Raw genomic sequence first — 13219 nt, forward strand, 5'->3', positions numbered from 1 at the left:
AATTAATAAAAGTAAAAATTGCATAAAAATTATAAAAAAAAAAACAAATTTAAGGTTTTTTTTTAAAATATCTATAGGCTACATATGTATTTATGATTAAAATGAGATTTTACGGTTACTTTATTATAAATAAGGTAAAATTACTTTATTCATAAAAAAAAATCTGATTTTACGTAATTTTAAGTAATAATTTTGCAAAAAATATTTAAATTAACACAAAAATTGATAATTTATAAAAAAAATATAACTATAATTTTTTATAAAATAAAATAACACAATAATATTTTTAAATTAATAACAGTAAATAATATTATTTAAATTTAATAATATAAAATATAAATAACTCAATTTAAAATAATGTTTATTATATTAACTTTTATAAAAAATATCACATTTAATAGTAAGTTAACAGATTTTTTATGAAAAAATTTATTTAATAAAAATAAAATATTATTTTACATAAATTTTATAAAATTAATTTTTTAAATAAAATAATATTACTATATTTTAAACAAAATAACCATTAAACAATTTCATTATATATTTAACTGTATTTGTGGATTAGTACAAAAGGACGGGGGAATCCAAGGAGTTCAGAAAAACTTATCATGGGCCCGGGAGCCCAACAATAATCATTCGAAACGAATTTTTTAATTTTGTCGATCTACGAGCCCGCTCGAGGCTAGCATCTGAAACAGACTATGGGTTCCGTAGAGACACCAACAAATCCGGAGAACGGCTCCGCAAATCTGGCCCCTGCCGCCGTGGACGGCTACCAGAAACCTCATTCTGTTGTCGACGGAATGCCTCCTCCGGCCGCAGAAATGACGCAGATGGAATCTGACTCGTTGAAGAAGAGAAGGGTGAGTATGCTACCGCTAGAGGTGGGTACTCGCGTGATGTGCCGTTGGAGGGACGGCAAGTATCACCAGGTAAAGGTAATTGAGCGCCGGAAGATGCAGTGCGGTGGACCTAACGATTACGAGTATTACGTTCACTACACCGAGTGTAAGTACCAATCTGTTTGTTTAAGTACCAATCTATTTGTTTGCTGTTGATGATGATGCTTGGGATTAGAATTAGGGTTTGGGTTAATATTTTGTGCTTGAAATTATGAGAGGGGCATTTGTTTGGGGGAGGAAGAAATTTTCTTCGTTGTCAAAACAGAATATGAGGTCTAGATGAGCTAAACTATTTACCTCTAGTATTATTATCTGTAGATGTAAATATGGATCACAAAATTCTCAAGTCTGTTCTTAGGTGAACAGATATGAAACCATTTTATATTCAAGCTTTGTCAAGTCTATCCTTTGTTGCTTCTTTTCCCGTGCGAATTCTCTTGGGGGAGCAAATACTTAGTTTCACATCATTTCGTACAGAGGCCCGTGCTGTTGTTTTTTGGCGATCATTTTATGGGAGCATGGAGAAATTAAGTATTTTTTGGGTTGTTTGAAAGGCAATTCTGATATAGATAATGAATATAAATTGTTACAAGGAACTCGTTGGGGCAGACAAGTGCTAGTGAAGAAAAGGCAAAGTTGTATTAAAATGTATGATATAGTGGTGTGATATATGCATACAGAGAATTGGAACCGTGAATGATGTTTAACTATTGATAATCACTGTAAAAAGAATAACTTACTCATAGATGCTTTTTGTATATATTGTTCTGGAATGAGTGCAACAGTTGCCTTTGCATTGATTGACTAAGAAACTTAGGGTGCTTACTTATTTTATCGATTCACTCTGGGAATTTGTTAGGCAGCAGCAAGGTTGGTTGTTGAAGCCTCGGGGCATATATGTTGTTGGCATACCTCCAATATAATTGTTGTTGCATTTGTTACTTTTACCGCAATATTAACATGATTGGATTTGGATACCATATATATATATATATATATATATATATATATATATATATATATATATATATATATATATATAATTGTGGCATATCATCTAACATTCACACTTTTGGCAGTTAATAGGAGGCTTGATGAATGGGTGAAGCTTGAACAGCTAGATCTTGATTCTGTGGAGACTGTCATAGATGAGAAGGTCGAAGACAAGGTAATTATTTGTTGCTTTAAATGTTTATCGTTGCCTCATGGTTTTCTTAGTTTGAGAGACTAAGATTTTGTTGGTATTAGTCATGTTGACTTTTCACTTTCATATAATATCTATGTTGTATTTAACATATTTAGAACTCTTTAAGTCAGTACAAAAGATATAATATTTTGGGGGAAATGAGGTGAAGTGGAGTTTGACTGCTAGACATCATGTATATAATAGTCATATCCTAGTCTGAGTAACATGGATTGTGATAATTCTTTCCATAATATCTATAGATTCCTGATGATAGCATTTTTTTCTTCTTCGTCATTCTTCCATCTGATTAGAAGATTTGCTAATTGTATTTCCAGGTAACAAGCTTGAAAATGACACGCCACCAGAAACGTAAGATTGATGAAACACATGTAGAGGTATGTAAAAGTTTCAAGTTCTTCTTAAATGTTATTGTACTGTTGCTTAATAGAATTATTTTTTCAGTAAATATGATGTTTGATTCAGTAGCATTGGAAACATGAATTCTCTTTCCTATTTTATGCAAGAGGCATAAATGAGTTACAGTTTGCTCCCAAGAAGATTTTATATATATATATATATATATATATATATATATATATATAATTGAGATATGTACATTGCATATGGGCCTGTTTTATAAATTTAACATATAAATATTTTATTAATAAAATAAAAAATAAAAAATAAAAAATTTATTAATCTTTAGATTAAACGTACATGAACCTTTCCCTAAGTCTCTTCACTTTGAAAAATTGAGAAAAAGCAAATTCTCATTAATTATTTATCCTTGTTATTAGTTAGTTTGCCAAAAAATAATTTAAATTTTACATTTATTATTAATTTTAATTTTTTTTTTAATTTTTTGATGGACATAGATTTTATTTTAGTAATCATTTCAATTGAAAATAATTGGATTGATCAATCAATAAAAATAGTTTATTTATATATATATTAATTTTGATCAATTTTTTTATTTTACTAATTTCTATCATAAAATTTTACATTTACAACTCAACTCAACTCAACTAAGTCTTTATCCCAAAAATTTGGGATCGACTATATGGATTCGCTTTCTCCACTCTAAACGATTTTGGGTTAAATCCTCAGAAATTTGTAATGCTTCTAGGTCATGTTGTACTACTCTCCTCTAAGTCAATTTAGGTGTACCCCTTTTTTTCTTTCTATCCTCTAACCTAATGTACTCTACCTGTCTAACTGGAGCCTCCGTATGTCTACGCTTCACATGACCAAACCACCTCAATCTCCCTTCTCTCGGCTTATCCTCAATTGGTACCACTCCTACCTTTTCTCTAATACTCTCATTACGGACTTTATCTAATCTAGTATGGCCACTCATCCACCTTAACATTCTCATCTCTGCAACTCTTATCTTAGACGCATATGACTCCTTCAATGCCCAACACTCACTACCATATAACATAGCCGGTCGTATGGCTGTACGGTAAAATTTTCCTTTCAACTTATTGGGAATCTTGCGATCACATAAAATTCCCGTAGTACATTTCCATGATCAAATAAAATTTTACATTTACATGAAATAAAAATTAAAAAAAAAAATAGTTACCCTGATCTTTAATTGAGGTTAGTCTTCATTTATTATTATTTTTTTCCTTAAAAGAAAAAGAATATGACACACACCAAACATTTGATTTTTTTCATTTTCCATATCATGTTTTCTGCATCACTAAATAAATGAAAATTATAAGCTATAACATCTGAAGATATGTTTACTTTATGCTCTCTAACATTGGCTTATAGATTAAGCAACATTTATTCTTTATGCACATTTATATTAGATAAACAAGGTTATTATTATTATTATAATTATTATTATTATTATTATTATTATTATTATTATTATTATTATTTAGAGTGAATTACTCTGAGGTCCTTATGTATTTCCATTATACATCAGTTGGTCCCTAGATTTTGACAATTTTATTAGTTAATCCATAAGATTATATATTGTCTACAAAATGATCTATTTGTCTATTTATCTTACATTTAGCCGTTAGTCATTGATGAAAAGACTAATTACACTTATGCCTCACTGGTAGAATTTTTTCTTTAGGGATTTTTTGGATAGCTTTAAGAATTAAATTAGGAAAATTAAGGTGTAATTGTAATATTGTAATTATAAATAATTGAAATTGAAAAAGAAATACATAGAATAGTAAAAATTAATTATATAACATATTGAATTGTATATGGTCTTCTAACATAGTAACAGAAACTATGATCATTACATGAGATCTGAGACAAGAAAGATTAACTGATGGAATTAGGGAATGAGACAAGCTGCAGGAAAAAGTCAAAAAGGTCATAGATCGAAATACTCATGGACATTTTGAATTATATAGGGCCATTTGATACCATACGGAATTTTATAATTTACAGGGCCATGAGGAGCTTGATGCTGCTAGTTTACGTGAACATGAGGAATTCACAAAAGTGAAAAATATAGCCACTATTGAACTTGGGAGATATGAGATTGAGACATGGTACTTCTCCCCCTTTCCACCAGAATACAATGATTCTGTCAAGCTGTACTTTTGTGAGTTTTGCCTCAATTTCATGAAGCGTAAAGAACAGCTTCAAAGACATATGGTGAGCTGTGTCTCAATTTTTTCCATGTTTTATAGTGCTCAAATTGTCTCTAAATAAGAGTTCTATGCTGCCAGTCTTTAAGCTTAATTTTTGATCCATGTCTAGATGTTGATTTTTCCCCAACTAGTTTGGGATTAAGTCTTAGTCGTTGTTGTTGTGTCTAGATGTTGATTTTCTAAGTTCTGATGTCTTTGATCATTCATAGCAATCTGTCATGGTTGTTCTTCATCATAGTTATAATTTTATGTGATTTATAAATTTATGTAAATAACTAAGTCATATATTCATATGTTATCATAAATTGAGTGTTATATGGTTAAGTTATTGTTTGAGAACAAAAGGAATAATATTGAGTTATAATGATATATCTTAAAAGATAAGTAAGGTTCCACATATTTACTCAACTCAAAATTATTATATAAAACTATATTTTTGAAGTTGGGGGCAAAATATGGATGGGTGGCTTAAATCCATCCTCGCCCTGCTACCATTAGTAGGACTGGGTTCCTTGGGCTAGGCCCGCTTGGAGCAGGATGAAATTGCCATCTGTAGGTGCTGTACGGCTGGTTAATATTTTACTTCTCTCCCCTAATTTCTTGATTTGGTTTATGTAGAGGAAGTGTGATCTCAAGCATCCCCCTGGTGATGAGATTTATCGAAGTGGTACATTGTCAATGTTTGAGGTATGGTATGATTGAGAGTTAACTAGTAAACTAATTAAATTTCTTATATCTTATTCCGGGTGTTTTTGGCCCGAATATATAGTTGATTATCTGTTATCATATATCATAGGTTATAACTAGACTGCTGCTCTCTCTCTCTCTCTCTCTCTCTCTCTCTCTCTCTCTCATTTCCTTCTTACAAAAAGGTTAATTTACTTTGGAAAGATAGCGTAGTTGACATTTGGTTTTGGAAAATGTGGGATACATTATTGTTATTAGTATTTCTCCCTCAACTCCTCTTCCTGTGCAATTTTCACTTCACATTAGGATCTCACATTCTTTTCGTAAATAGTAGCCAAATCTGAAGTCAGCAGCTGATTAAGCTTTGCTTTGACTGAATGTTTTGGCACAGGTTGATGGCAAAAAGAACAAAGTCTATGGCCAGAATCTTTGTTATTTGGCAAAGCTGTTTCTTGATCACAAGACCCTTTATTATGACGTGGACCTTTTTCTATTCTATGTTTTGTGTGAATGTGATGATCGAGGATGCCACATGGTTGGATATTTTTCCAAGGTATTTGTTAGTGCCTTATCATTGCCTGTTCACTAATGCTGGCTTTAACAAAGATCTATGATATGTGAAAGCTTTATAATGAGCAATGATAGTGACATAAGAAGCATGTGAAATGTTTCAACTCATTAGATATGATTGCTTCAGGCATGTGACTTTGCTTTTAGTTATCAGTTTGCTTGATTACTCGAGTAACCTTTTGAGATGATATTCTGTTAACTTTGTTGTATTTTCAGAAACTTTAAACAATATTATAACCAAGGATTTTTATATATAATGATGATACAGGAAAAGCATTCAGAGGAGTCGTATAATTTGGCATGTATTCTCACTCTTCCTCCTTACCAAAGGAAAGGCTATGGAAAATTTTTAATTGCATTCTGTAAGCTCTCTGCCATTTAATATCTTTCTCAGCTTTTGTAAATCTGTATCTTGCTAAATTATGTCTCTCTTTTTTTATTTATTTTTTTATTTTTTACATTTTGTTGGTGGGAAGGGGAACAAAATTTAACAAATTGTGATAAATTGTTCTCTCAACATTGGATGCAAGAGGATGGTAAGTTGTGTAATTAAGATGACTGTCATCTTCTATTAACTCAGTCTTCAGTTATAGATGGCTGTTTGGAGTACTGATTTCTGTAAGTTCTCTGCCACTGAATTCTGTCAAGATTTAAGGCACAATAATCTGCCAATGCTTTATTATCAAAGTGGTTATGAGTAATCAAAAATAAGATTGCTTAGATAATTCCTGAGACCGCTAACCCTTTTTCTTTGGTGTCTGAATTCCACTGTCCTGTTGTGCCAGTGATTGGTCTTGGTATAAGGAATCAAATCAACCACCATTCCGGTCTTGTATTAATTTGAAATTATAAAATCTGTGCCAACATCAAGTTCTAAACTTGTCCATGTAATTAAGATGAATGTTTAGATTTTTCATTTTGTGTATATATATATATATATATATATATATATATATATATATATATATATATATATATATATATATATATATATATATATATATATTTGATTACTGATTTTATTTCTCATGCAGCATATGAACTTTCCAAGAAAGAAGGTAAAGTTGGTACACCTGAAAGACCGCTTTCTGACCTCGGGTTGTTAAGCTACAGAGGGTACTGGACCCGAGTTCTTTTGGACATCTTGAAAAAGCACAAGGGCAATATTTCTATCAAGGTATTAGTAGTCTGCATCTTCATTATGATCAAAAGTGATATCATGCATTATGAAGTCCTCCTTTGTACCCTCAAAATTTTAGTTCTGTAGAGACATCCTTGGAAGTTGATACCATCATCTTTTTTGCTTTCCATACCATCACAGGCAAAATTTTACTTTTCTAAGAGGAGTTCTATCTTTACTGGTTATAACATACATAACCTTGGACATACCTGTTAACTGAAACCAGAGAAACATAGGAATTGCCTATGGTTCTTTCTTCCTGCAAGTGGAACTCCCTTTCACAGGGGAGAGTAGTCGCATACCTGTGAAGTCTAGGGTGGACCTGGTGGTGTTTCCTGTGACATATATGCAAGTCCCTGTTGTTTTCTTCTTGTTTATTGGTGAATTTTCTTTTGTTGCTGCATATTTTAATTCCTTTCTTTTCTAATACTCTACATTGACAATGTATATCTGGTATGGTATTTATTTGTGTATATTATAATGCTTCATGATAGAAAAAGAACTGTGCATTGTAGGATGGAGTGACCTTAAATAGAAGGGAAAAAAAATTTTCAGTAAATTGTCAGTGGTACATCATGGTTTACCATAAGTTTTAATGGACAGTAGTTAAAAGATATTGCCCCTATATTAGAGTACATATGTTTCCCACAACTTTTGGTTATGTTGCTGGTGCAATATTCATTGACAATAACTCTTCTCCAATCTTTTTACAGGAGCTTAGTGACATGACAGCCATCAAAGCGGAGGATATTTTGACTACACTTCAGAGCCTAGAATTAATTCAGTACAGAAAGGGTCAGCATGTGATTTGTGCAGATCCAAAAGTCTTGGATCGTCATCTAAAAGCTGCCGGCCGTGGTGGTCTTGAGGTTGATGTTAGCAAATTGATCTGGACTCCTTATAAAGAACAGGGTTGATTATGAACTAATGATTGCTGTGTAATTTGATTTGTACCTTTTCCTGTGTAAATGTAGCTCTTATTAGGAAATTAAATTAGGTGAATATATAAGAGAGAGCCGCAGGGCTTCTTAGGTACGTGCCTTTTTATGCGACCTTGTTTGTTACTCCATACATGCAATGAAATGTAACCTAACTCTAACCTTAGAAGGAGACACATCTGGCATGTTTCTGATTTGATCCTCGCAATCTTTGATCCTGAGGTAGGACGTCTCTGTGGTTGGGTTTTATTTTCTGGTCAAAATTATGGTATTGCACCATTTTTAATAGCTGAGAAGTTCCTGCCTGCCAAGATTTTCTTCAAATTCCCATTTAAGCCATTAGCCGCACGATTTTATCCTTTTTTGTGTTAGTAGGGGACTGAGTCTGGAGTGCTTGTTAGTTGTAACTCTAATAGCTGACAGGTCCCATTTGTTTCAAATTTTCTCACAACTTATTGGCCCTTTTCTTGTCATTTTCACTGAAGAAATAGTTGTACAGTAGTGCCAAAATTCTCAAAACCCGAACGTGGTCACACTATTTTTCACTTCAAATTAATGCCAGAGTAAGGGAACGTATGCTGTGGTTGCTAAAAGGTGCGACTGTAACTTTTAACTAGATGCGAATTTTGTCGAAGGTGATTGTCCTAGCGTTATCTTTCCCGTTATTCTTGGTTAAGACTTGTCCACTAGTCTTCCCTTTAGCCATTTGGATTTGTATAATGGTGTCGATACTTATATGTCCTCTTTTTCCTCATTTTGCTTTTCATTCATGACTTTTTCTTCCATGTCAATTTCTTGACTTTCTTGGTTGATTTGTACGTGTCCATTTTACTTGTAATTTTATATTTTTTTTAATAAGTTCTATAATTAAAAGGTTATATTTTCTATAATACTTCTCTTTCTTCATTGTATTTTTAGCATTTTAATCTCTTAAAACAAAATCTTTGTAGTCCTAGATCTCTAAATTTATTACTTAATTTCAATATTATCACTCAATTTCAATTACAAAGTTAATATAATTAAACTATTTGTAGCTCAATATAGTTAAACTAATCGATTAATTGTAATAAGCGATACTTGCATCTGGTATTTTGTCAATCCTGAAAACTTACGAATAATTAATTCGCATTTACTGCGGGTGAGTTCAAGTCTATTCTGCGACAGCAGTGGTGATATTTATTGTGATGAATTGATTAGTTTAGTGATTTTCAATTTATAAATTAAATTAAGAGAAAAGCTTAGGATAGTCCATGAAATTAAACCAGCCAATATAATTCAAGTACAATCATGCTTTAAATGCACCATTCAGCTCATTCTTGGCCATGATTTTTGTAATGTGGATGGACACTACACAAAATAGGACAGTAATGACCACCTCAATAGAAATGATGTCACAAGGCCTATGAATAATCCGATCAAGAAGGGAAAGAAAAGAGAAGAAAAAAAAAAAAAACTAATAACAATACTAAGTAATAGGCTAGATCTATTAAATAACCATTTAGAGAGATATCCGTATACATTCTTGATATTACATCGCCGTTCTTTGATTGCTTGTACAACACAAAATTTGAACAATCAAATAACAAAATAAAAATTATAGATAAAACCCATTTACATTTCCTATGCATTGTCTCACCTCCCCATTGGAATTGCTCATCAAACAGTAGTTGGTGCAAGATTATTTCTATTAAGTTGAATTTGTTGCAGCTGCAAATTTTTCAGTGCAGGCCCACCAGATCTCCTCTTCCACAGAGTGTCTATTTCTGCTCCGTCTGCTGGTTTTTGCACTTTCTTGATCACAGGCAAAGGAGGATCCATATCTTCTATGTTAATAGAAACAGAATTCTCTTTACTATTATCAATCTTGGCTCCTCTTGCACCATTAAAGATCTTCTCTCCTCTTCTTCTACAAGAAGTTGTAGTATTTGGTGTCGACGTCATAGTGAGGCCAATGAAACTATTCTTGGCAGAGAAGATCCTCCTTAGCTTAGAGTACTTGACGACAGGAGTACTGTCGTTTCTGGTGGTGATGCTAAACTTGTTAGAAGTAGGGAAGCCGACTATCTTATTGTTGTGTCTCTTGACCTGGCCCATGCAACCGATCTTCGGCGATAAAGGGTCAGCGGAGGAAGACATAGATCGATCCTCCAATTTGGGTAGAACCACATCTTTGATGGATGGTCTTGAACAAAGCATGGGCAAGAATGTGGCCTTGTGATGGAGGTGCAGGTTTTGGTGGTGATTGTATCCATTACCCATCTTTCCTCTTGACCTTCCAAGTCCTTAACTTCTCTTTTAATAGAGATATAAGCAGATGGATAGCAAACAAGAAGAGCAGGTGATGTTTTTGTAATCTTCTTGGTGCTATGTTTTCCACAGAAAGAGAGAGAGAGAGAGAATCAGTGAAGGTCTTAAAAAGGTTAAGGGAGCATTGAGTTTCTCGAGTCCTTTTTTTTTTCCTTATAAGCGTGAGAGTGTGCCATGAGTTTCTTTTTTACTTTTTTTTTTTTTCTTGATTTTCATATTTATGTGATCTGTGTTTGAGCTTCTTGACTTTGTCAAAATATCAAAATTGGAACAAAGTTTCATACCTTTACAAGAAGAACAAATAAGGGTTTTTTTTTTTTTCTGTTCGTTCAAAGTCCTCATTTAGCTTCTAACAACAGACTTAAATTAGGCAAATAAAGACAATTGAGGGCTCAGTTTCTTGAATAGTATTAAAAAAATTAACCTCAACATCCACAAAGGGAGACCTCTATTTTGGTATCTAGCAGGTATGAGTTTGCGTAATTCAAAGAAAGGCTAAGCTTCATAATGATAATAATTAAAGGTTCCCTTAGTACATTTCCACAGCCAACCAAAATATGCCTAGTTTTCGATCTCCTACTGGTAAAATTATATGCTGACCCTCCATTTGTCTCCTCTTTTTCTACACTATAGCATATGGGTTGTTGGCTAGATGGTTCATATTTTCTGCATTCTGCATCATATTAACTCAAAATATGTCATGAATTTTGTGGATAAATTAACATTTAATCCCGCATCTCCTATTTTCAAAATTCTGTTTTAGTCCTTCACTTTTCATTCCATCAATTAATGGGTCTCTCAATTCCGTTCGTGATATGACAAGCTAAATATGTTGTTTGCTTTTCAACCCTTGTTCACTTACCCCCTTCTGCTCTTTGCTGACTTCTTCCTTGATAATTGTAGTCGGCTTTGAAGCAGGCGTTGTTCCTTTAAACCTCGAAGGCTTGGGCCCTCCAGACACCACAATAAGCACCACTGCCACCTCTATCGTTCCTCTCCATTTTCCGTTTGCCACCTCTACACACTTGTTATATATTTTCAAATTCACAATCTTTTTCTTTTCTTCTTTGCTATCGTTGTGAATCCAAATCCTAGGAACGAAGTGGTTCTTCACTTTTGGTTTGGTCAGAAAAAGTTGACAAAGTGTGGTTTTCCCTCGTCGAGCTAGTGATTTCTCTAGACACATTATTTCATCGTCGAAGCTTTAAGGCCTAGAACAAGAATTCAGGCAATGAAATTCTCTAGCATTAGATAAGCTGGATTGGGATTGTCCATTATCTTGGGTTTCCATTTGAATTGTTGTTGTTGGAGGGTTTAATATTTTCTACATTTGTCTTGATCTTTGACAATTCTGTTTAATTGGAGGAACTGAATTGAAATTGGATGAATTATGCTCCGTTTTTTAATTGGGTAAAATTGGATGAAATTATGCCCCCTTTTTTTATTCGGATGAAAGCACTTGGCGATCGAGAAGTGCAGTGGGGTCACAAACGATGGCTATCGATGTTTCGAGGAATGGAGCAAAGGGGGAGAGCGGTTGCTACAGTTGCCAATATTTCAAGGGGAGGAGTTATGTTTCAAGGCTAGCGGTTAAAGTTGCTGGAGTTAAGGGGGGGACAGAGAGAGCAAGAACGCTTCGGGTGCAGGCGTGCAGCAGAGGAAGAAACCTGTGGAAAAAGAGAAATAACCGTAGAATGTTTGGCTCTCCATAATCTTATATGATTGAAGAATTGTCATTATCTGTAAGCCATCCAAGTATATGATATCCAAAATCCATTTCTTTAAATGAGATCAATAAATGAATAGCATCTGTCAAAGAGATCAACATATAATTACTTAATTAATTAGTAACGATGCAACCCACATGAGAAGGAATAAACATTTTCAGTTTATTAATTTCTATCAATTAAATCTTTAAGATGATAAGATTTCAGCTTAATTTTAATTAAAATTAATTATACTAAAAAAATTATAAAAGGTTAAATTCATTATCTCACACTTAAATTTTATAAAAAAAATCTTGTGATATCTTAGATTAGTAAAACGTCTCATAATATATCTGAATCCTTGTAAGTATCCCGTGATACACTTTATACTCTTTGATTTATTGATTAGAATTTAAAAAATATTTTAATTCTACTTTACAAAACTTATAAAACGTTTTCAAAATTTAAAGTATTATGGCTTTATATATCTTATTATATATGTATACTTTATGGGTTAAATTCCAATGAAAAGATCCATTGTCCTACATTTCTTTCATATATAGTTTTAATAAAAAAAATAAAAATTGAATTGAAAAAAACTAATAAAACATCAAAACTCCAAAATTTTTAATCCTCTTTAACAGTAAGTTGAGTGAAACCTGAAGTGGGGAACAGATCACATGCGTATCTCGTGCGGAGAAGAAGGTCCAAAAAGGGTAGATAATTGATGCATACAGCTGAGCCGACACGCCATACTTGCTCGCATGTGCGAGGCACGTGAAAGGTGCACCCATTTGGTATATACATATATATGAATTGAACCAATCAATTTCAATTATTTTCTTTTTTTTTTTTCTCTCCAGAAAAGTCGTTACATTTCCTGTTTTCAATACCCATTTCACATTAACAATTCTTGAAGTATTGAAACACAATGTGCATGTGTGTGGATTCCTATGTTTATTTCTATCATCAACTCATTAACCCATTTATCTATTGATAAAAAGAATTTACGAAAATAGCCTCAAAAATATTTAGGATTTATCAATTTTTTAACACCTGAGTTTGTAGTTGTTTAAATACTGCATCATAATAATTTTTTTTTTATAGATAAAATACACA

General features: G+C 32.6%; 2 protein-coding genes across 2 annotated transcripts; one reads left to right on the forward strand and one right to left on the reverse strand.

The window, feature by feature from the left end:
- The first annotated feature begins 599 nt into the window (after positions 1-599).
- Positions 600-8263, forward strand: LOC110665552 (histone acetyltransferase of the MYST family 2-like). Its single transcript, XM_058138808.1, has 9 exons — positions 600-1008; positions 1982-2070; positions 2424-2483; positions 4507-4716; positions 5331-5399; positions 5791-5952; positions 6238-6331; positions 7004-7146; positions 7863-8263. The coding sequence occupies exons 1-9, from the start codon at positions 702-704 to the stop codon at positions 8064-8066; spliced, it is 1338 nt and encodes a 445-aa protein (XP_057994791.1). The 5' UTR covers positions 600-701; the 3' UTR covers positions 8067-8263.
- Positions 8264-9550: 1287 nt separating this feature from the next.
- On the reverse strand, positions 9551-10596 carry LOC110665551 (uncharacterized). The gene has a single exon (XM_021825736.2). It carries the CDS (start codon positions 10344-10346, stop codon positions 9744-9746), a length of 603 nt encoding a protein of 200 aa, XP_021681428.2. The 5' UTR covers positions 10347-10596; the 3' UTR covers positions 9551-9743.
- Positions 10597-13219: the final 2623 nt, after the last annotated feature.

The sequence above is a fragment of the Hevea brasiliensis genome, chromosome 16 (genome assembly GCF_030052815.1).
Source record: "Hevea brasiliensis isolate MT/VB/25A 57/8 chromosome 16, ASM3005281v1, whole genome shotgun sequence".
Classification (NCBI taxonomy): Eukaryota; Viridiplantae; Streptophyta; class Magnoliopsida; order Malpighiales; family Euphorbiaceae; genus Hevea; species Hevea brasiliensis.

Bases quoted from the DNA above. Each gene is read 5' to 3' on its own strand.
- LOC110665551 (XM_021825736.2), bottom strand. From the start codon at position 10,346: ATGGGTAATGGATACAATCACCACCAAAACCTGCACCTCCATCACAAG.
- LOC110665552 (XM_058138808.1), top strand. From the start codon at position 702: ATGGGTTCCGTAGAGACACCAACAAATCCGGAGAACGGCTCCGCAAAT. The intron at 1,009-1,981 runs GTAAGTACCAAT...CACTTTTGGCAG, and splicing joins TTACGTTCACTACACCGAGT to TTAATAGGAGGCTTGATGAA. The intron at 2,071-2,423 runs GTAATTATTTGT...TTGTATTTCCAG, and splicing joins ATGAGAAGGTCGAAGACAAG to GTAACAAGCTTGAAAATGAC.